Source organism: Balaenoptera ricei, chromosome 2 (genome assembly GCF_028023285.1).
Source record: "Balaenoptera ricei isolate mBalRic1 chromosome 2, mBalRic1.hap2, whole genome shotgun sequence".
Lineage (NCBI taxonomy): Eukaryota > Metazoa > Chordata > Mammalia > Artiodactyla > Balaenopteridae > Balaenoptera > Balaenoptera ricei.
The window spans coordinates 72,833,115-72,858,369 of NC_082640.1; the positions used below are offsets into that span (position 1 = coordinate 72,833,115).

At 34.8% G+C, this 25,255-nt stretch overlaps 1 protein-coding gene and 1 long non-coding RNA gene across 8 annotated transcripts in view; one reads left to right on the plus strand and one right to left on the minus strand.

Annotated features, from left to right (window-relative positions):
• Positions 1 to 9,898, plus strand: part of LOC132359329 (uncharacterized) — a 67,245-nt gene extending 57,347 nt beyond the window's left edge. For 2 of the 3 annotated variants that reach the window (XR_009500813.1, XR_009500812.1), the window contains one exon: positions 8,862 to 9,898. This is a non-coding gene — a long non-coding RNA (uncharacterized LOC132359329). Of the gene's footprint in view, positions 1 to 73; positions 328 to 8,861 lie in introns of all 3 variants that reach the window. The other variant, XR_009500814.1, reaches the window with a different exon arrangement.
• The window catches only part of USP3 (ubiquitin specific peptidase 3), a 222,372-nt gene that overhangs the window by 46,778 nt on the left and 150,339 nt on the right, over positions 1 to 25,255 (minus strand). For 4 of the 5 annotated variants that reach the window (XM_059913076.1, XM_059913080.1, XM_059913078.1 and 1 more), the window contains 5 exons: positions 22,462 to 22,522; positions 18,985 to 19,116; positions 5,618 to 5,701; positions 2,403 to 2,484; positions 774 to 856 (listed from right to left, as the gene is read on the minus strand). In XM_059913076.1, coding sequence (XP_059769059.1) covers positions 774 to 856; positions 2,403 to 2,484; positions 5,618 to 5,701; positions 18,985 to 19,116; positions 22,462 to 22,522 — 442 coding nt within the window. Of the gene's footprint in view, positions 1 to 773; positions 857 to 2,402; positions 2,485 to 5,617; positions 5,702 to 18,984; positions 19,117 to 21,406; positions 21,520 to 22,461; positions 22,523 to 25,255 lie in introns of those variants that run through there. The other variant, XM_059913079.1, reaches the window with a different exon arrangement.

A 25,255-nucleotide genomic window follows, 5' to 3' on the forward strand; every position in this document is an offset into this window, starting at 1 on the left:
CTTGTTGTCTATTTTATTTTTCCTGCTCATCTTACTCTTTTTTTTTTTGGCCACGCGGCATGTGGGATCTTAGTTGCCTGACCAGGAATCGAACCTGAGCCCCCTGCAGTGGAAGCACAGAGTCTTAACCGCTGTACCGCCAGGGAAGTCCCTGCTCATCTTACATTTTGAAGATCTTCTAAACATCTGATTTTATGACCATACTTAAGACTCAACTAATGATTGAACTAAGTTATCTGAACAAGTTTCCTTATAGCCCAGGGGTCTGCAAACTATGGCCCACAGGACAAATCTGACCCTGGGCCAGTGAGCTTTTACATTTTTAAGGTGAGTTTTATATTTTTAAAGAGTTGTTTAAAAGGGAGAGGAGTGTTGAAGGGAGGAGAAGAATGTGTGAGAAGGCCTGGATGTGGCATGCAAAGATTAAAAATATTTATTTAATCTGGCCTTTTACAGAAGTTTGCTGGCCTGTGCTCAAGCCTATTCAAGAAGGAACAGGAACTAAATAATAACAGCTAACAGTTATTTACTGCTAGGCACTGTTCTAAGCACTTTATGTAAATTATGTAATATCTTCCCGACTACCCCGTGAGGTAGACTATTATCCCCAATTTCACTGATGAGAAAACTAAGGCACAGGGAACTGAGGTAACTTGCCCCAAGTTACTAGGCTAGAGTTAGTGGCAGAGATAGGATCTGAACCCAGAGACTTTGCTCTTAACCATTCCACCAGAAACTAACGTCAGATACTTAAGCTCTGACTGTAACAGTACCTGAGTGACTGAAGGATGGCGTTCATGAAACACGTGTTCCCCAAATTCCGAAGGCCTGTGGCACAAATGGCAGTGGTGCTTCCCTGTAAAATGGAACAAGAGGTGGCCTTCAGTAATACCAAGAGAAGGCCAACTGTTTCAACATCAAAGAAGAACAAAGGCCTATATTTGAAACTCTAGCAAAAAGCCAGTTCGGAATTGATACTTTTCAGTCCAACAAATATTTCAAATTCTCTTTCTACTCTCTGTAAACGTGTCTGGATATTTTTAGAAGGCTGTTTCGGATCCTAGGATTGTTCTAAATGGAAGCTTATGAGGAAGTCACCATTAATAAGTACTGTGAAAAAAAAAAAAAAAAAGGTACTGTGGAGTACACAATGCAAAAACCAGGAAGATCCTTAAAAGAAATAAGATTAAGACTTAATGCCGTCATAAGACTCTATTAAAGCTACTACAAATTGGAAAAAATATAAACATACCAAGTATTTCTGTCCCCCAGCTTTTAACTCTAAGCCGTGCAAATGACCAATACATGTTTTCCTAGCAATGGAATATCAATCTGAAAAAACTACCTGAACTTCCCTTAAAGACTAAGGCTTCGTTTTTTGATTAGCTGTACAAATGCACTGTGATGTCTGAATACTACACACGGTTAGTGAATCTACCCATCCAACCCAAAGTATCACTTTAGCTCTTTCTTCCACAAAATTGTAATACTTAATTGTGTGTCTAAACACAGCTAGCATGAGAGCAGAGAGGTAGATGCAGGACAAAATTACTGGTATATTTTACAATATTTAGTCATCTTTAAACTTTGTTACTCCATTAATGGCCATAAATCTGGTAAGAGATGGGTATCAGAATGAGGAAGCATATTCTTTTATGGTGAAATTGTATTAATGAAGTCCTAAGGAATAAAACTTACCAAAACTTCAGACCCAAAGCTTTTTTTTTTTTTTATTTTTTTTTTATTTTTTATTTTTTGGCTGTGTTGGGTCTTTGTTGCTATGTGCGGGCCTTCTCTAGTTGAGGTGCACAGGCTTCTCATTGCGGTGGCTTCTCTTGTTGCAGAGCACGGGCTCTAGGCGCACGGGCTTCAGTAGTTGTGGCACACAGGCTCAGTAGTTGTGGCTCACGGGCTCTAGAGCACAGGCTCAGTAGTTGTGGCACACGGGCTTAGTTGCTCCGCCGCATGTGGGATCTTCCCGAACCAGGGCTCAAACCCGTGTCCCCTGCATTTGCAGGCGGATTCTTAACCACTGCACCACCAGGGAAGCCCCAGACCCACAGAATTTGCACTAGGGACCTTTAACAGAAGGAAGCAAGGATCTTTGGGATCCTATAGAGATGGAGTAATAAGGTACATGAGCAGGCGTTAAGAACAAATACCTGCTGAGGCGGAGGAGCACGGTAGTCACCCTGACGGAAGGAAGGCACTGACAGACTCGCTGGGGTGTTTAGTCACGTCAAGAATCGTTAGTACAAGTAGCAAACATTTTGTAAGATATTCCAAATCCAAGGCATACATTTATAAAAGTTTATAAAGGGCAACATTAATGTTAGAATTGTAATCAAACAGTGACTAGATCTCAACCAATTCTTATATTTGAATACATTTTAATTACTTACATTTACTTTTAGTAACTTGCTGTTCAGTGATGAGTTTTCCAAAAGTTTTCTTTTCCTATGCCTGTCAGCTGTGAAAGCTGAGCTATTAAAGCACAAACAGACAGTCAAAAAGACATTCATACACACATGGCACTGCACAGCCGGACAGAGTAAACATGGCTGTTCTAAGTATCCAGGGCATGGAGCCCCGCCTGGCGGCTTAGCCAGGCCAGGAAGTGACCCGTTAGGCCACTGTGGCCCACAAGCATTTCAAGTAACTGAGGCGTTCCACTTCCCTTGGAAATCCCCACTGCTCCTCCAGCAGGGTGGCACTGGAGGCTGTCACCCCCAGGCGCTGCCCAGAAAAGCTGGCCAAGTGGATGTGGTCTGTCGGACAGGCCCTCTCCTCCACCCCTCTATCTACCTAATCAATGGTGAAGCTTCAAACAAGAGAACACCCACTACTCATAAAAAAGAAAAACGCTGGTCTGACATGATTATTCTGAGATTTAACATTAAGTCTCAAATACTATGCCACTTCTTTCTTAATTTTGATAAAGGTATCATGTTTTGTTAATATGTTGTAATAGATGATGATATAATCTGAGTTTGCAGAATGATAAATAAGTTATAGGCACATAGGCATATATCAATTCATTTGATTCAGCTATGCTACAAAGCATATTCTAAAACAAATCCTAATTAGCACATAAATTCAGAATTTAAATTATCTAAATGTTTCTCATTGAAAGAGATATTAAGTTTGAAATTTATTAGAAAATAATTCCTATCGTCAAAGGGTCACTTTAAAATTATTATGTATCAGGGGAACTAATCTAAAGGAAGTGAAAGTTACTGTTAAACAACATAGACTTTTTAAGTCTACCAACTCTTTCCCATCTTCCAAAAGTACCAGGCTAATCCAAAGAAAATACGTAATTATTTTTCTTTCCAGAATTTCCACATGAACTGTCTTTAGAGCATCAGATCTAGTGACAGTCAGCTGTTTCAAATCTAAAAATATTCTTAGGAAAAATGTCTTCAGAAATGTATGTCCCTCTCAGTGTACTGGTGACTACAAGGTAAGAAGAGAGAATCCCATATGTACTACGATGTTAAGTTATTCCTTCACAAATTCTGTAGGTAAAGAAGTTCAGTCACGAGCACAGTGTATATACTGTGACAATGCCTAATAGTTAACTTTTAGTTTTAACCTATACAAAAAAAGCATTTAGCTTTTTAAAAATATGTTATTAAATTTTACCATCAATGATTCTCAAAATGGCAGAATCCTTTAGATCCACGCTATTTAATATGGTAGCTGCTCACAACATGTGGCTAATAAATTTAAATTAATTCAACTTAAAAATGTAAAATTCAGTTCCTCGTCACACTAGCTAATTTTCAAGTGCTCAACAGTCACATGTGTCTAGTGGCAACCATACTGGACAGTGTAGATTAATACAACGTTTCTGGTGCGCAGTGCTTCTCCAGAGGATACGCTAAACAGTCTAAAGTAAAACTCAAATGTAATCATAGTTCTTTCATTGTAGCTTCCATTACAGATTAAAGGCTATGTTTGAAAAAATAAAAATAAATTTAGGTAATGTTTATCAACATAGAAAAAGGATTGCAAGGTAGCTTTTTCAATGGGGCCAAGGAGAAGTGTAGACAAGGCAGTCTGTGACATCTTTTACCTGATGAAGAAATAAATGAAAATAAAAGATTCAATATCTGCATAAATGCATGCAGGTTCTTGAACGTCCGGTTTTCCCTTTGACTTAGTTCTGATGAATTTATTTGTCATTGAGATGATAGTCTTTTCTTAGAGAAAACTATAAATGGTAGGAAGAAATAATTTGGTAGCTACCTACTTCTATAACAAAGAATCACGTTAGTAAGATCTTTACAATGACATCACCACACCAAAGAGTGATATTTACATAAATTACTGCAGGAATCTCCTACTTCACAGTTAATTGTGATTATTTCAGACCAAATTCAATATTCTAGATCTGTGTGTCTATACCTGTGTCCCTAACCCTAGATATGCTCCTGCTGCTTTGTTCAAATTAAAAGGGAGGAGGCGCTTTGAAAAAGTGAGGAGCCCCAAGATGACAAGCCAAAGCGCACTTAAACCCAGATTGTTCTAATTAGCTTAGATTTCAAAGAAATCAATTCTTCCCTTATCAGCTTATAGTCTATTTAGACAGAGACATGCACAGAGACTTTGGTTAACCAAAGCTAGACAGTGTTTCACTCAAAGAACTTAGGTTATTCCCTCTCAGCACTCAATTTTAAAATACTCTGTTGGCTTCACATGTAAGTTTGCTAAAGGACTCCCACTTGTGGCATGTTCTCACAATACCATTTATACATCGACTGTCAAAATAAATAAGATGTTGTAAAGCAATTATACTCCAATAAAGATTTTTAAAACACAACAAAAAATAAATAAATTAGATGGCACCTGACGATTAGGGGTGATTTACACAAATTTCACCTGAGTCAGAGACCATTCCAGGGCCATGCTTCTATCCACTGCAGCTTCAAAGACACTGCTACTGGGGTTTCTATTTACTGCTTGAATTTTGGGTCTAGTGAGTTTTATCTGACTAACCTGTTTGGCTATAGCAAAAAATAATTCTATTCACTTAAGCAGTTTAATTTCTTTATGATGACAAAGCATTTCACAGCTTCCTATACTTTCAAGTGATAAATACTGTCCCGAACAAAAAAAGGAAAAGAAGAAACCAGGATCTTGTGCTATCACATAGATGCACGCTGAACAATAATATAATTAAACCTATTTTCCCTTGATGCATAAATTTCAGAGTTTCTAAGAAGACCTCATAATACATTTGGATAAGGATTTTCTAATATCGAAGGTAACTCTATAATGATTTTGTATCATTTTTTGCCCTTCCCTTGCACTACCAAAATTCCCCTTGCAAATAAACTGAGGAGCTTCTATGTTGGTGGATAATAACTAAAAAACAGGCTCTGGAGCCCTTGGATATGGTTTATGACAAATATTAAACAAAATAAATGCTGAGCTATGATCACTGACTATGGGCATTTTCAGATACCCAACTCCAAAGTTTATTTTGTTCACATTTCAATCACACTAAAAACATGATGAAGTTATGGAACTCATAAACAAAAATCCCACTCAGAAATGCTGAAAGACCCCTCAACCCCACTCCATCCCTTCTTTCCCCAGGCCTATTACTTACTTTTCCAAGTTCTGTAAGTGTTCTCTGACTTTCTGTACCAGTCCCAGCTTGGTGTCATTAATCACAAAATCATCACAGCGATAACTGCAAGGAAAATATTAATCAATGTGTGTAAAGAGGTTGAGGAAACCACAGTAATGAAATCACTAAAAGGCCTGGCTACTGCCAAGATGATCACATGCCTCTGCAGGTAGTTACTGTCAGTGGTGAGTTTAAAGAGGACTTGGAGTCCACAATGGAATGCTTTTTAAGAGTCCTTTTAAAAAGCCACGTAGGCAATGAACACGTTTCTTGACACATTTTTATTCAAAAGCTCTTCAATTCCTCTTTCAAAAATGAAATACGCTACTACATGTGTTATATTCTTTTCAGTGGTGCATAATACATGGAAAATGAAATACAAAGCACCAATTCTGTTCATGTAGTGCGAAGCCTAAATCTTTAATGTGATCCTTCCCAACTCAAATTAATGGGGAGTTTGCAGGGAGCAGAGATTTAAGAGAAAAGCAGGAAAAAAGTAATTAACCTGTAGGGATATTTGAATTAAAAAACTAAAAGCCATATATTTTACACATAATTTAATTTAAATAAACTGAATTCAGATGGTTGAGAAGAATGAATCTTTTCATTCCAAGGTGTTAGAAAACAAGTATAAAACAGTGGCTACATCTTTCAGGAAACCGATAACCGCTTTGAAGAAAGACATTTAAAGATGTTCCTTAAAACTGATATTGTGTGTGTGTGTGTTTTAGCAAGTCAATAAGCAAATAATATAAGGAATCACACATAATAAACTTTAACTTGTACATTAGCATTCAATTTTCTTCCTAGAATAAGGCCATTTTTAATAAAAACAATTTACAAGCTAGTACGAAAATATTCTTTTGAACTGCAGCTTTGTACAAAACCACTTATTATAACTACCAAAGAATAATGACAATAACATTGCCATTCTGAGCAAACAAAACTTCGAATGCATAGCAATTAGTAAAAATTAGGTCATCTCTAGCAGAATCCAAAAAACATTTCTTACATACCTGAAACCAGTCTATAAAAAAATTGTGAATAGGATGGGGGAAAGTAATTTTTTTAAAAAGAGATTATTACACACAAAAGCATGGCTTGTGTCTCTTATTCACAGAATTCAAAATGTAAGCGAGTGCTTTTGAAAACTTTAAGTAAAATATATATGTAATTATTTAACACGCCCCTCCGCATTAATTGACTGCCTATGTTGTCAATCAAGAGTCTCTAACGTATTCTCCAAGCTCCCGTGGTCAATCCCTAACGTTTCTATAAATAGCAAAAGCTACCTTTTACATCCTAGACCGTTTCTCTATGATCAAAGTACCAGCAATGGCAGGAAAATAATTCCTTATCAGTTTTATGACAAAGACATAAAGGAATTAAATTAGTGAAAAGGTTTAATTCCTTGCTTCCTCTCAGCATAAATGTTAAGAGGGTAAGGTCTACTCTGCAAATTTGGGTTTAAGGCACTTGGTTCCTCCATGAACCTCAGGCATTCACTAAAGAATGAAATTGTATTGTTACTCTAATTCCTGCTTACATTTTCATTCTATGTTTGCATAAATATATGCATGTATTTTGGTTAAAAGAATACCCAGTGTTCAAAACAAAAATAACTCCAAATGCTAGTGTTCATCTGGGGAATGAAGTCTAAAAGTAAATTCAGATCATCTTTCATGTATTTACATGCTGCTAGAATATCTCATTGAAAAGTAAACCCCTTAGCTTCTACAAAAAAATGGTTGCTTTGTTTAAAGAAACATTGTTTCAGATTATATGAAATAACTGATTTTTTTCTTATTAAAGTAATTCTTTTTGGTGTGACATGAATTCAGCATTTAACATTTGTTAAAGGAACGTTTTCATATATTGAAATACAGATTCATTTACGGCCTTGCTCCATTCTGAACTAATCTGACTTAACTGGGTCTAGTTGCTTCATCTCTTTGAATGTTCATCATTAAAGTGAATAAGTTTCTCCAGACTCTACAGCTGTCCTAATGTGACTAACGCAACTGGGGAAATGCATTTTAATCTTTTAAAATTTTAATTGACATAAAATTTTATTTAACTAAAGCAGTATAAAATATATTTCCATTAAATACTTTATGGTTTTGGTAAAACTATATTTCACTTTTATTATGACATCATATAAGATGTACTGCAGTGCACAGTGTGGGTGCACGTGTCATTTCCAGGATCACACATAAGCATATCACCAGTCTAGTTTATGTCAACAGAAGGTTTCAGTTATTTTTCTATGCAATAATGAAGCGCTTTAATGTGCTTATTTGAATAGTTTCTGCAGACAGCAGGAGTTACAGTGATACCTATGTAAATCATAATTGGTAGTTGAACTGAAATACTTATTTTAATAATTAATATAAATAAATTATTTTTCTGGGTTAAAAACTAACAATGAAAAAAAAGTTTAACTTCCAAATGAAGTTTGGAACTTTTAAAAAAGATTACACACAAATGTGTAATTGACAAGATAGGCACACTAATGAGGCAGAATCGAGTGGAAAAGGTGTATCACAAATTTTACAAATAATGGCAATTACGATTTAATACAGCAGAGCCAAATTAATAAGCTGTGTAAAAAAAGTTTTAAGATAATAAAGTAGACAATATTGAGTCATTTTCAGCAAATGCATAGTAATTTAATAAGAAGTTGCTTCTCTACAGTCAAAAAATAATCAATGAAATTTGTCACAGTCAATGAAATCAGAATGAAATGTATAACAAAGAAGTTTCTTAGTGATTTTAAGGATTTGAGCTTGTAATTCTGGCAAGCTTTAAAATAGCTTTAATTCTTGCTCAAGAAAGAAAACCATTTTTAGATGGAGAGATGAAACATTAAATTATTATTTCAGTTAAGGGAGTTATGTTTTAGAATTTGAGATAAAGATCAAAAAGGATATTTTACAAAAAGTGAAAGATCTTCAGTTGATCCACCAAACAATTGTTAGTGAATAAAAGACCTTTCTAACATTATTAAAGATCAATTCATTCAACATTTGAAAATTGTAAGTACTTTTACTTTTAGCTTTAGATGAGTTTTACAAGACAAGAGACAATGGCCAATTAATACTTTGCGAACGTTTTGTTTCAAATGACTTCCAAATTGAAATGTCTTCATCTATTTGCAACCTTAAAAACAATCAACCGCATGTTGTAAATATTTTTTAATCTTTTACATGTCACTTTCGGCTAGACAGGAAAAAGTTTCTATCAAGACAGACAAGGACCTGCTACGTGGGATCAAAAACCCGGATTTAATGGAATTATTTCCCTTATTTGATCCACTGCATATTAACATATTGAAAATATCTGTGCTCTAAAGTAGACTGTATCATGGATGCAGTTATTAAAATTGTTCAGTATACATGTGCAAATGCTCTGACTCATCACCAGTTTATGGAACTGTTAAAAGAAATAGAAGATAATGAATATAATGACTACATGTTCTTTGCCAATGTTCACTGCTTGAGTCATGGAAGAATTTTACAAAGGTTTACTGTACTGTTAACTCTAATTCAAGATTTTCTTGACACAAAAGGAACACCTGCCAATATTGAACAAAGAGAAAACATCACAGCATGATTTACATTTTTTCACCTATATCACAGTGCACATGAATGAGCTAAATTTAAAGATCCAAGGAGAGAGTAAAAGCTTGTTTGTGACCTAGCTAGACAGGTATGAGAATTTATGTTAAAATTTAAACTATTCCTAATGCAAATCAATAATGATTTTACACATTTCAACACAAACAAATATACAGAAGATTTTAAATACAATAGCATTATGTAAGTTGTCTGCAAAATCTACAAGAAAAATTGAAGAATGCTTTGTTGATATGGACAAATTTGGAGTTGATTTTCAGTTTATATAATGATCCTTTGAATTTGATGTTGATAATACTGAGTGGTTACAAGAGTTAGTGGATTTACTTAAATTAGATAGTTTTGAGACTGATATGCTTTTGCTTCGGACTCAATTATTCTAAAAAAGATGAGTCAGTCTTGTCAAAACAGATGCCAAGTATTAAAGAAAATGGGTTTTTTTGGTACTTTATTCATTTATTGGAAAATTTTTAATAGTGTTTGGAATCTACATTTTTAACTGCAATTTTTATGACTAAAACAGATCAAGCATTTCTGATGAAAAGTTAGCATCTGAATGGAGATGTGCTGTACGTGTAAAATACATACTGGATTTTGAAGGTTTCATATTAAAAAAAGATGCAAACTATGTCTAATAATTCTATATGGATTACCATGTTGACATGATAATATTTTGGATAACTGGGTTAAATAAAATATACAGTTAAAATTAATCAACCTGTTTGTATTTGCTTTTTTAATGTGGCTACTAGCAAATTTTAAATTACATATGTGATGAATTATTTCTCTTGCACAGCACTGCTAGCCTAGAAAATATCTAAGATACTAGCTGTTCTACTATAATACTACCCAATATTATAAAGAGGAAATAAATATAACTTTAATGAACTATAAGAAATCAATTTTATTTTGGCTGAATTTGTTCTCACTGGCTTAAAAAATTTTAAGTTTTCACAATTGTCCTTATTGCCAAGAGTCAATTTTAGATCTTCTTACAGTCACTATGAAGGACATTTACTTCTAAGATTCTAACTTTTGTCCTGTCTGAATTCACCACACTATACAAGCGTTATTAGATGACAATGATAAAAGGAAAGCACCTGCTTCCACAGGTCAAAACGTCCAGGGGCGCCTGGCACGTGGTAGAGGGTCAATAAATGTCAGCTTCCTTTTGCTGTGTAACCAGGGCTGCCTCACAGCACACCTGCCTCACAGCACACCTGCCTCACAGCACACCCGTCTCTAGCTGCCCCCATCCCCTGTTCTGATTTCTTCTTCCTCCCTGGCCCAGAGGTCAAAAGAAAATAAGTAACAAAAGTATGAAGTAAATAAGAATTTAGATGTTGTCTGGTTACCTTAGTCTTTAGCTGAGACGCTGGTTTCTGCTGGTTTCAAACCGGAAACTATCCCACTAATACTGATACTAAGAAGTCCCAAGGCAATAAGAAGGATTTAAAGTAAACAAGTTCTAAAAATCTCTTCCTGGTTTACAATTGTGTTGAAGGTATTAGGTCAGTATTATGCTTACCTCTAACACCTGAAAAAAAATAAAATTTAGCCACTATTCTTAGTTTTCCCTTCAAGGAGATTACACCAGAATAAGTACAAAAAAGTGCAAAACTTGTAGGCTGTGTTTCAAAGCTTCTAGATTGCTCCTCTGAAACTTGGAATGCATTTCCCACTTTGAAATAAATATTGTTATAAAATATGGTTAAATGTTGCAAGGTGAAAATACACCTGGTTCCCAAAACGTAACTGAAATAATATAAAAAGTTCTACTCCTCTTTTTCTTCTTTCTACTGAGAAATTGGAGCTGAGGTCCAGGTTTTGGCATCTTTTCATATAAACAGGATTTCACATGTCTAGCAAACAAAAGTCAGTAACTACCTATATTACACAACCAACTTTTAGGCTATCATATTAACACTTAAGCAAGTTTAAATTTAGTGATTTTAGGTGATTCTTCAAGTAAAGATGAGCTCTACCTCTAACAGACTACTTGTCAGACAAGGAAAACGTTTACTTCTGTATTTACTAAAAAGAAAGAACTGTTTAAGGAAATTTAAGTAAACTGAACACTAAAGACAAAAAAATAATACTTAGAAGTCATATCAGGCAACATATTAGAGATGTTAGATAAGGAAATCAGATATAAAAAGGCAGGGAAGGAGAAGGTACTGGTATCTTTCTCTACTTCTAACACCTTGAGACAAAGTATACTATCATCTTAGCTATGTAAAAATTAGTCTCAAACCAAATTCCTTGAACCAAATATGACGCTAAAGTAGTTTTAAAGTACTTCAAGCCAACAGTTAATAAACTGATTAAATGTAGAGTAGGGTATTATATATATACTGCTGTTCAGAGCAGAAGATAAACAATTAATTTTACTACCTTCCACTGAAAGAACATGGAGCAGGTAGCAGGTAAATTTTCATAAGAAATACCAATTATTTATACTACTATATAATTTGGTAAAAAACGGATAATATCACAGCTCAAGTTATTTCAAATTCTGCTTTTTCTAATAAATAGCAAAATTGTCCAATTTCTTCATTACATTGATTCCTTATGCGTACATTTTTAAGATTGTGATTTTTTTCTAATTTCTAGCATCTAATCATGCCTAATCCTTTCTAAATATTTTTCTCTCTATAATCTCCCCCAAACCCATCTTTTTCCTCCTCTATCTCAACTAATATTTTATTCTAAACCTTGGTTATTTCCTTTGGTATGATATCCCCGTCCGCCCGACCCAAATACAGTGGCTTTCAAATGCATAGATATCTGTAGACGAATTAAGCTATAGTATTTGATGGTCCCTGCAATGTCGACCTTACCTAAATTTTCTTCTCTCTCATCTTTCCCTCCCAGTCTTCCCTTTCTCTTCAGTGTTACCTGCTTTACATTTAGAATTAGGCTTTCATTCCATACACCACCAACTCCCTTACCCTCCCTCAGTATTTTCCATGTAGCACCATTCACTTGTTTAACAGCAAAAAATATTCCTTACTTGGTCATCCCTATCTGTACTTTTTCCCCATTCTCCAAAAACTAAAACATGCAGCATGGCTCAATCATTTTCTCGTCCTAAAATTTAATGTGGGTTTACCTCCTTTTAAAAATTCTAATTTTAGAAACACTTGTTTCCTTCCTATTTCCACCCTGCGCCTCATGCCCTCTCTAATTATAAAAGGAAAAACACCAGTCCACTAAGACGAAATCTTCAAATTATTTTCAATGGCTCCTAATCAGATAAAAAATAAGCCACAAAACTGAGCATCCATCACCCCCAACACATTTACACGTTTGTACTAATTATATATGCAAGTAAATCTAAATTAATATGCATATAGTATAAAAAAAGAAAAATTTTAGAAGAATGAGCTAGAAATGAAATAAACTTTTTAAATGTCTTCATACCATTATTAAACTAGTATCTCAGAGTATAATATATACATAGGGTGAGGTTTGACATTAATGATAATGGATATAAATTCATACTTCACACAGTCTCAAACTTTCTGTCCAACTTATCAGATCTGATTAGTCTGTGTTTTTATTAGATAGCCAATATTTTTACTTTGTAATGTATTTGATGAGCTCAGAGTAGGAGTGTATGTCAGCTTACCTTTTCCTTGTTCACCAGTATTTGTCTTACTATTGTTACTGTTATTATCTTGGAGGATTTTTCCTCATAAAAAATCTTTTAAAATGTGTATCCATTTGAAGAGGGTTGATTCTTGGTAAAATTAAATAAATCCATATAACTAGGCAGACAAACACCGTAACATACTGCACAATGCTAAAAGTGAACAAGGGTGAGGACGCCACATGTGAAGCTGATTCAGGACACTCCGTGTGTGGTTCATGACCCATAACCACCTAGTCTACAGACCACTGGCAGTAGGTATTTTAAATATTTGCCAATGCTTTTTTTTTTTGCCAGATAAAAAGTTTTAATAAAAGTTCTGCTATTTTCCTCCCATACCTTGAAGTGCATTATTTTAGAGACCACTGCACTAAAGACTAGGTCCCTGACATACAGCTGGTTCTCAATGAATATTTATGTATTGAATAAAAGCAACATATCCGCTATTTTGATTTTTTTGGATGTCGTGCACATTATGTTCGAGGACCATCATGTTCATCAGACCCTGTCTCCAGGAAAACTTTTGAAGGTAAAAATTTGAGGGGGGGAAAAGGAATTGTTTACAATGTCAAGTTTTCTTCACAAAGGATCCATATCTTTGCTTTGTGTCTTTCTGTAATACTTATTCCTAGATTTAGTTTATAATTTTTGTCATTATGTTGAATGTTTGTTTTTTTGTTTGGTCATTTCCATTTTTAACTAATGACTGCTAATGAAGAGAAAGCTATTAGTTTTTGTATATTTATTATGTATCACCATCTCAAAATTAATTATTAATTCTACTTGTTGTTTTCTACTAAAGTCCCCCTGAGTTTTCTCAGCATTATATAATTTGAAAGCAGAAATAATTTGTTCTTTTCTAATATTTATACCAACAATTTACCTATTCTGTCTTATTTCAATGGCTAGAACTGCCAAAGCAATGTTTAATAATAGTGACGATGATGTAAATGATGATAGGAAGTATTTGTCTTGTTTCTCATGTTAATGGAATAGCTTTAGTGTTTCATCAATTTGCATATGATGTTTGCTTTCTTTGGGGGGGACTATCATATTTTAATAGTTTCCTTTTATTTCAATGTTATTAGTTTTTTAAAAATCAGAAATGGCTTATTTATAAATGTATTTTTGCTTCTAATGATACAATAATCTGGGATTCCCTTTAAAATGAATATGTTGGCAGACTAGTGAAATTAACTCAGTAATTACATAATTTTTCTTTTTGACACATTTTATTGGGTTAGATTTGCTTTAAGTTATACTTATTTACAACTATTTTAGTTAGTGAAATTGACTTATTTTCTTTTTGGAGTTTCTATCAGATTTTTGTCTTAAGGTTTTTAAAGTTTCATAATATTAATATACTCAATGTTAAATTTTAATAGTGTGAGGCTACACTGTCTGCTATAGTAGCTACCAGTACATGTGGCAATTTAAACATAATCATTATAATAAAATAAAACATTCAATTCCTCAGTCCTACTAGCCACTTTTAATTACTCAACTGCTACCATATTATATGGCGCAGATGTCACACTCAAAACAAAGAAAATCTCTCTCTCTTTCTCAGCTTTAAAATTCTAAAGCTTTTTCCATTCCTGTCGTAAGTGCTATTGAAGCTACCCAAGTCATAAGTCTCCACATCATATTCTTGAAGCACTAAGAAAATATTCCCAGACCAAATCATTCTTCACCCACGTGAAACAAGAAGCAATCAACATACAAATGAACCTGATTTTTTTACGCAACAGTAAAGGAACAAGTCCTTTAATCTACTGGCTGTAAGGCAATCTTTATACAGTAAGTCATGTATAATACTAATACCAAAGAAACAAAATCAAAAAACTTTAATGCAAAAAGTACCCCTCAAGAAAGGGCAATGGCAAATCGATCATTAAGTTTTAAATTCCTTTTCATTCCCTTGTATAATAGATAACATCATAATATGACACCTAGAGTAAACTTTGACCTCCAGTTTTATTATAAATGACAGATATAGTTACAGAAAACAAAAAACAAAACCAAACCAAAAAAGCTGATATTCCAGTGACTTCATCTATTTCAAACCAAGAAAAGTTAAATCCAAAGAACTCTTTTAGAAAACAAGCTTATTTTTAAATTCTCTTTTATTCAATTCTAATGCACAGCCATCAACTAAGCCAATTTTGGAAAATTAGAATACTTGCAGAGAAAACTCATTTCCTTTGTTAAAAGCAGACAAGTACCAGCTTATTAAGAAAGAGCCTTTTGTTTTCAGACCACGTGCTAAAAAGTTTCTTTTTAATAAAACTTCAAAATACTGTTTTTAAATAAACAAAATTCTTCCTGTTCTCTAATCTTTACAACATTGAAAATTTGTGCCCAAAAAGTTTATAAGGATAGTCAACAAAAGATCTTCCCCTTTTTAATTTTTAATCACAACTGCCTTTGAAAATGATTCAGCATCCATTTAAACCCACAAATAAAAGCTTTATTTTTATTAGTTTTAATTAAAACTCCTATTTATTATAGGTGTTTAAAATCTAAAATACAAGTCTTTTTTCTAGACAAATGAATTGACTCACATTTCATAATATTTCTTTGTTTGAAGGAGTGCTTTAAAACATTACCCTGCCAGGAAGGAAAAATTCTAGTAATTTAGTTTTAATACTCCTTTCATACTTTTGAATACTCAGAAATTCAGCTGTTGTTGATAAGTTGACAAGACTATGTCAGATGTCAAAAATTATCTGTTCAGTATTTTAAATCTATTAACTCCAAATGTCTATCTACATAAGAAGTCAAATAAAAGTTCCTAATTTTAATCTTTGTTTTTCTCAATCAATTTTAATCCTTTTTTTTTGATACAGTAATGTATACCACATACAATTCCATTTGTATTAACTGGGGGAGGGAATTTGCGGTAGGAGGAAAGGAAATATTACTGAACACACAATAATCTGAACACTTGCCCTTGTGTGAAAATCTTAAGATTTTCATTTTTACTAAAATCGTCATTTGTCTCCTAAAGGAGTGGGTTTGTGTCCAACCAAAATGATTCTCTCCCTCTTTTGAAATAATGACCCGTTTTATGTTCTGCTTGGTTAATATGTGCTTCTCCTGGACGCCCAGTTTATATCAGAAGTGAAAGGACCTGCTCTACAAGGGTGTCCCTCTCGGGAGATAAATGGAATAGCTCACATATGCTGTGATTTGAGTCTTCTTCAGGAAAAAGGTTCTGCAGCTCTTCAGTCCTCCAAAAGGATCAGGAGGGCACAATAGTATAGATTTGGTATAACCTTCCCCATTTTTGGAAAATAGTTAACAAAATTCAGCCTTTCAAACATCTACTGCCTACTCGGCACCAGACACTGAGTACTGTGGACGATACAAAGATCTGACATATGGTTCCTGCGGTCCCCAAGGACATTTACAAATAACTAACATGCAGCAGGAAATTATAAGTATCCCAAGGACTGTGAGTTTAGGGGACATTACATCCAGCTACAACTGGAGCTAGTTGGGGGAGGGGGGAGTGCTCAATGATAACCTCATAAAGGATATGCAAAGACAGGACAAGGCAGGGACTCTTGGAAAAGGGAAAATAAGGATAGAAAAACTGTAAGCCTCAGAGCATGTTTCAACTTCTTCAGAGGACAGAGCACATGGAAAAGGAGCCTTAACATTAGCTACAGTCAAAATATTTTGACTACAAGCATAATAATTAATAATCAAATAGTTAAACCTAATACACCTCTAAAGTAAACCAATTAGTCTAACCACAAGAAATTTATATACAAGGAAAATTTACAAACTGAAGTGAAATTACTAAGGTGCACTGGAAAATCACACACACACACACACACACACACCCGCATACAGAAGAAGAAATCCTTTTTTGTTTCTTAATCACAGTGAGGTGTGGGGAAAATGTTAATTTAAACTACAGCTTCATCAGCTTACTACTATCACAGTTTCCTTTTAGGCTGTCAGTATAATGCTACAGGATGATTCCCTGGCATTTTGTTCTAAACCCACAAATGAGATGGTTATGTGACCAGCTGCAGCTCCCTTCCTGCATTTCAGAAGCTCTCGGAGTCCACACACTTGCGGCTCTGTATAACTTCACACAAAAGACTGGCAACTGGCCAAGAAACCCCTGCCATGGTGTATATTCATTCCCCCAAGGTCCAAGATCTGCCATTTAATTCCAATTCAGCCGTGAAATGACCTGTACTTTAGCATACTGTACCAATATAAAGCAAATTAAATTCTGGTCCTAGTTAATAAAGGTATTCCTCTAAAATGCAATATACAAAGACATTAAAGTATACAGTCTATATTTTTAAAGACACCTACGAATATAAATCCACTCCATTAAGAAAATTCCAAGAGAATTCTTTAAATTTCCTCAAAGAGTTACTATTTCCTCATAATCTTACCAACAGCAAGAAAACCCACTGCACACAGAGATTTAATTGTATTTCCAAATTTCCCCATTAAACATTTCATGCACATTGCTAACTAAAAATCAAGAAGGATGAACGTTTTCAGCATCTGGTGCATACAGGCTGACATGACCTGCAATGATGACTGTGAGACAGATACCTCAAGAATGACCTTAATTCCTGCTGTTTAAAGAGAAATACTTACAACCTTAACAGAAACACAGGGTTCTGTCAATTAGATAGCTGTGTCATTCTAGTATATAAGTGTCCTGAGGGAAAGGGGGGGAAACTAATGAAGACACTTTAACAGCTTGGCTAATGCTTGATTTTTGGAGGGAGGAGTGTTTTATGAGAGCAAATAATAATAAACTGGGCACTAGGCTCAGAATATCTTCCCACGATTTTCACTTTTACTGATGTGTCTTCATCTACCTCCAGCTTGTCTCTCTTCCACGTCCGGACATCTTCCACACAAAGGATCACTGAAATACTAGTGATCTACAGGACTAAACCTTACAATGTTTTATTCAATAGCCACAGTGAAATAATGTTAAACCTGTGAAAACGTAAACTTGGTAAGCCACTGACCTTTTTTCTTCCTTTTGATGGGACACCTTTCTACAATACCATAAGCAGCTAAGGATACTGTAGAAAGGATTAGCACACAACTTCAGTAGAAAGTGTGAATCAAAAGCAATATTTGGACTTTAAATCCTCATCCCTGCCCAGTATTGCCTTCACGTAACATTTGAGGGCTATATGGCAAAAACAAAAACAAAAATAAGAGGGCTCCTTTAAATGGCTTTTTTTTTTCCTTTCAATGTCAAAAACCTTTCGAATTCAGTAAAATGATTAAAACCATAAAGAACTATTCATAATTTTTGCTTCACGCCAAAGTTAAAACTGTAAAATACAGACTCTTTGAGCATACCGAATGGATATGGATTGTTAAACATCACTTGGGACCTGAATAACCTGTTCAAAGTAGTCAGAAGAATTCTTACTTTATTGTCATTTATATGAAACAGACATGTATAGTATATTACAAAGAGAGAACAGGGCCTCCAATATCCTTTTAAAGGATGTGACACTTAAAAAAAAATTAGCCTGAAAGGCAACACACAAAATTCTTGATGTTTATCTACAGAGTAGAAGAGGAGAGTGGAACTGTGTTGGGACAGGGGAGACTGTCAAAATAATGTTTTAAACAAAGAAGTTAAAAATTTAAGATTATATAACAAAATGTTAACTGGCCAGTAGGAATGTGGGTTTTTATCATATTATAATAATATTATATTATCATATTATTCTTCAATTAAAAACAAAACAAGAAAAAGAAAAGGAATTATAATGAACAACAGCAAATACTTTTCACTTCCCTGAAGCTTAGTGGGATGGGAAAGAAGAGGAGACCTAGAGGTGGAAAGGGCAATGCAAATTTACATCCGAATGAATAAGGACAGGCCTTCCCGACAGCCCCAGTCCTCTGTGAATGCCAACAGGACTAACAGGCAGTAATGGCAGCCCCCACTGGCTTAGAGACTGCGGGGAGGGGAAAGAGCGAGGAAGACGAGAAAACGCCTGCGCACACATAGTAAAGGAGTATCATTTTCAGATAATATTAATACTTACCAGTATGTACTGTAGCTACTGCAATCCATACACACTGTGTGCTGAGCTTTTTCTTGCTTTTCTGATTTCTTATGGTTGGTTAAGGGTATTTGTGCATCTTCATAATGTTTTTTTGCATGGCCATTCACATACCTTACAAAAATCAAACGAAAATATATTTTAATCTAAATATTGCTTTGGAAGTTAAAGTAGCAGGAGATGATAATAAAATTAGATGGTTATCAAATCAGAATAAGAAAGAATTCCTTCTAATAAAGAGCATTCAATCCTGTAAGAGCATTCATCACTTAGTGATTTATTAAGCTGAGTACTTAAAATATGCTCCTTTTTTGCAATCAAATACAGTCAGCTTATTATTATACACAAGCCTAGGACCAGGCAAGGAAAGGCGTTATCTATGCAAATCAGTTTCAATACCATTGATGTTATCACTTATCAACTCCTTTGCTGATACTTTTGCTATAGCCTTTTTCTTTTTTTAAGTTTTCTTAGGCTGCTAACTCCCAACGCAGCTATTATCAAAGACAAGCTTTGCAAACTAAATTACTCAATCACTGCCCACAGGGCCGTAGGCTCTGCTTAGGTTGCTGCTTAATATAAAACATGAGAGTCAGATATGGAAACAGGATAATCTCCCATCTCTTTCTCATCAATATGGCTTCAGATCTTTCATTTGAATGCCTGAATAATCACTCCACTAATATGGAAATAGGTATGTTTAAAAGAAATCCAAACAAAACAGAAATTATCTTAAGCTTATATAAACTGTTATTTCTTACTACATGGGCAAAGATAATCAAAGGTTGACTACAGTCAGAAAAATTTTCTAACACTTTCCAACTCAGATTTAATAAATCATTTTATCACAAAAAGCAAATTGAAACTGAAATAAGGGTTCATCTACACCTTCACCTAAATACTGTACAATGCCATAACTGACCACTACTTGAAGACCGTCATAAAACAAAAACTTCCCAGTTCCTAGAAAGCTGCCAATTTATAGAAGGTAAGGCCTAATTGTAAACTCAGAACAGTCAAAACAAATGTCGGTTAAATAGTGCCAAAGTAAACCTGCTCAGAGAGTTAAGGTGACATTTTTGTCATGAGGTGCCTTAACTGTACAAGGAGCAACACTTACCTTGGGGAAAGTAGGATAGTTTGTGGTAAGTAAGGAGGATCAACTCCAAGCCTGGCTGCTCTACCCCAGGAAACCTGGAAGCATCAGAGGCACTACTAACCTCAACTCAGAGTTTGATCACATTTTCCCCCCTTTTTTTCACTGTAATAAACATAACCAAGACTTGTGTGTAGGGTCTTCTGTTCACAAAAGTGGACCAAAATGAATTTTTAATCCTATTGTATATATGGCTGAGTTAAAATAAAAATAATGATTAAGAGTATAAACTCAAAAATTAGACAGCCTGGGTTTTAGCAGGCATTATCACATGCTGGCCTGGTGAGCCTGGGTGAGTTACTTAACCTCTCTACTTCTGTTTTCTCATCTATAAAACAGAGATGATAGTACTTATATCTCATGGGTTGTTAGGTGATTAAATAATCCATGGTTCAGAACGCATGAATGAATGAATAGTACATATAGTTCCTTTAGCCACCATACTGTAGCCTCCAAATGTACTAGATATTTCTGTGGTTACTGTAATAAATGTCAGTGATAAAGTAAGAAGTGTATTACTGCTAACATTAAGATTAGCAATGTTTTGGCTAACATTCAGATACATGTCAGAAGTTAACAGACATGTATAAACTACCACATAAAAATAAATATTTCCCTCATCTAGTTTTAGATTTTAACCAATTTGGTCTAAAAAGGAAAAGTGTCAATATACATGTCACAGATTTTTTAACAACAATCACAAAAAATTGGAAAAATAACTTAAAAGGGATGGTGTCATGAAGACCAATACAATATATAACTCAAATATACTCCTGATAAAGTACATTTCCTAGTTGAAAGAATATTCAGTTTAAGACTCCCCTAAAGACAAGTGGTCTAAATTACTAAAAAAAAAAAATCGTCATTCTTGGCAATCAACACCCAGGATTACATGGCAAAAGAAAATTAGCCAATCAGCTATGTAAAATGAAGATCCAAATGCAGGTTACTCTCATTATCTGTGTAATCTACTTAATTATATTTCTCTGAAACCATGTCAGATTTCCAAATTTAAGATTGCTTACAATTGGAAACATACTACAGAGCCTAGAAATTTTTCAATTTATTTTTCCAATACCTACTTAGAGAACTGTTTGTTGCTTGCTGTTAAGAACACTAATGTCTCCGCTTTTTGAGAGTATGTCAGGTCTTTTTGTTGACATATGACCTTCCAGATTTAGGCTGTAAAGCACTATGAGACAACTGGAGGATAGAACTATATAAACTTTATTGCATTATAATTCTCACCTCTCAAAATCTAGGAGAGGAATCTGTCTCTTCAAGTGCAGAATTTAAGTGCTTCTACTTTTCTTCTTTTTTTAAAAAAATGTTATCTGTACATAGTATTTTCAGGTTCCCCAAATCCTAGAGATTTCAAAACCACAATAACCACAATTAAGATATGCAGTTAACATTTTCCAAAAGTACTCTTAAGTGTACATGGAAAAATAGACTCAATTCCAGGACTGAAAATGTGAAAAATCAAAAGTTAACTGAACAAAGATGCTCTCTTCACGCAATGAGGGTTTACGAATAACGATGGGGAAACCGTCCAAATAAATACAATATAGATTTCAGCCTGTGTGACTCAGTATGATTTCCCACCTCCTTGCTGCTAAGCTACTAACTTCTGAAGTAAATTCAAAGCAGATTTTCTAAGCTAAAAGAGCCATAGAAATAAATGTGCTACTACCAGACACACAAAGTTTGATATTTATTTGAGTTTGTGCTAGAAGAAAGAGTTACTTAAGTATTTAAGTAACATCATTTTGAATCCAAGAACTGGGAGGAAATGCTCAGGCTTGAACTGGGTTTGGGAGTGTTAAGTTCCTAGAAAGCAAAAATGTCTTAACGGAACAATGATATATTTGGTACATCTTAGCATAAATAATGAACTCCACAATGAGACCATTTTCGAGGGAATTCCTTTATCTGTTTTGTTTTCAGAAGAATGATGTGATATCTGGGATTTGATTCAAAAGTTAGTAAAGGTAGGGAAGGGTAGGTAACAGGTGAAACAAAATTGGCCACATGTCAATCAAATATTACTAGCAGATTGTCTTGATCATCAAATTAAGTCTTCTGAGTATCAATATAAAGGCGTTTCCCCCCCAGATTTTCCTCAGTTCCATCATGGAACAAAGGGATTCTATTAGGAGAGGGAAGCCCTACAGAGAATTACATACACGCTATGATTAAACAATGGTGCTAAATAAATCCAAATCAATAAAACTTTGACATAAAGCTTAAAGGTAAACTGAAAAAAGCAAGTTGGGTAGTGAAGTAATAAGCATGTCACCTACCTTCCACAGTGGACACTTGAACAAGTCAAACAGACCCAGGGGCTTTTGTTGGACCGGCACACTAATAAAAAGAAAAATACACAATATGCCAATTGTATCACGTTATTTCCCAGTTTCTCCCCTAATCTGTAATACCACATCCTGTAACACAAGTTATAAATTCCATGGCTGCTTAGGCGTGCTGAAATCACAAATCCTTGCTTTGTGAGTGCATTTACACAAAACGGTTGCCTAATTAATGTTATACTGAAAGAATCTAAATGCATGTCCACAACAACTGCTCATATTAATTGCGAACTCAACTCAAATAGTCTAACCACAGGTTAAACACTTTTCTCCTTTATTACTTATTCCTTTTTTTTTTTTCCAACAGTCTCTGACAAGTTAAGGACAGTCTATTTTCTCATCAAAAGCATTTTTAAGGGAATTCCCTGGCAGTCCAGTGGTTAAGACTCCACGTTCCCAATGCAGGGGGCATGGGTTCCATCCCTGGTTGGGGAACTAAGATCCCGTATGCCGCGTGGCGCAGCCAAAAAATAAATAAAAAGACAAAACATTAAAAAAAAAAAGATTTAAAAGAAACCATTTTTAAGTCTAATTTTTTAATCACATGTCTTTACCATACAGATCATATACTACTATAAATGACAACTCTTTCAGTTTATTTAGTGAGAGGCATAACCTAAGGATACAATTCGGAAGACTAAGCCCAGTTCTTCCCAAATTAATGTCTCAAATGCATTATATATAATTCTAAATATGATAACTGCATGTAATTCTTGCTGAGGGTATAATCAGGACATTAATTACTTTAGTTTGAGTATTACAGGGACGCGGCAGGCAAAAAGGGGTATGAAAACTTTTAAAATACTGATTACAATTTTGCTTGCTGTTTACTTATTCAATTTTAAGCCCAATAAACATAACAATGATTTCAAAAGGGAAGGGATATAAAAATCACCTGGAACAAGCTTTTTCAAAACACATATGTTCTACTCAGGCAGAGACATCTACATTGGGGTGGGTACAGAAGGACAAAAGAACATGTCTATTTTTCTCACTTCCCAGGTGATTCCCTAATACAACCACTTGAGAACCGCCAGTCAGCCTCCTAGGGGCCATGAGAGGGGCACCACAGCACATCCACACACTCAGGATTATAATAAATCCACTGCCTGGCACACAGTATATGCTCAATGAACAGTTGTTGAAACAAAGTTTAAATTTCTTAGTTTAAGATACCAAGCTCTTCCAAGATCTGATCCCTACTGTATTATATTGGTCTTGTCTAATGATACACCACAATCGGCCTTTCTCATTGTTAAGAAAAATTAGCCAAAACTGGAAATAAAGTGAATCAAGAACTCTAAGCCCTTTCAATGTATAATAAAACACATTATACCATGAATATCCCAAAGACATTTAATTATAATACCATTGTTTGACCTGCTGTTTACTATTGATTAGGACCCAAATTCTATGAAGTTACAGGTAAACTTGTAGATTTTTATTTGGTAGAGATAATATCTGTCTGGCAGACTCCAAGGGCTATGGTTTTACTACCCTGCAGGACATTAATGGGTTTTATATCTAGCCTAGCAATTTACTTCAACATTCATTCTTCAGTGTCTGCATTCACTCAGTTCCTCAAATGCTCTTGGAATCAGCTTTACCATCCTGCTGGTTCCCTTATTAATGAGTTAAATAAACCTTTGACATACATTCATTCTACATTTGGGAGGGGAGGAGACGGCAAGGAAGAATAGGAGAGTACAGTGATATACTGCCCAAGGGCCTCTGCCTTTCTGCCCAGCACAGGGCTCTAACTATTTTTTTTTTTTTTTTTTTTAAAGGACGGATGGTGAGCATGTCCCATATTTTTTTTTTTTTTAATTTTAGCAATTTCATATATCTTTATTTATTTTATTTATTTATGGCTGTGTTGGGTCTTCGTTTCTGTGTGAGGGCTTTCTCTAGTTGTGGCAAGCGGGGGCCACTCTTCATCACGGTGCGCGGGCCTCTCACTATCGCGGCCTCTCTTGTTGCGGAGCACAGGCTCCAGACGCGCAGGCTCAGTAATTGTGGCTCACGGGCCTAGTTGCTCCGCGGCATGTGGGATCTTCCCAGACCAGGACTCGAACCCGTGTCTCCTGCATTGGCAGGCAGATTCTCAACCACTGCGCCACCAGGGAAGCCCCTCTAACTATTTTTGAATGAGAAAGCTTTCAGTGGTAAAAATCCCCTTCCCGTTAGCCAAGGGCCTTACCTTTCCTTAGTGCATTACATTAACTGCTAGGGCCATCCTGAAGGCATTTTAGTTTTTTAATCAGTTGGGTCCAATTTTGTTATATGTGCATGTAAGTCACATGACAAAGGCTAATAAGAAGAACGCCAAACTGCTAACAGCAGTTATTTTAGGCAAGTACATGAGAAGACTATTGTGAGGGGAGACTGTTGGCTTTTTATTTGTACACCCCTGTGGTATTTGATTTGTATCAACAAAAATATGACATTTTTATAGTTTGAAAAGAAAGTCCTATAAAGTATATTTTTAAAGGGAAAAATAAATTAGAACACAGTTTACTTGAAGCAGATATTCCTGGTCTGCGATATAACTTGAAGGATTAAAAAACTACAAATATTATATAGTTTTATTCCTCCAGCAAACCTTTTTCTTTTAGTAAATACTAAGAAACACTACTCAATCTGGAAGAAGTTTAATATTATCCTGAAATAAGTAATTATGTTATAATAGTAAGTTTAGGCCCAAGTTTTTAGTCATTTACAGGTTTTT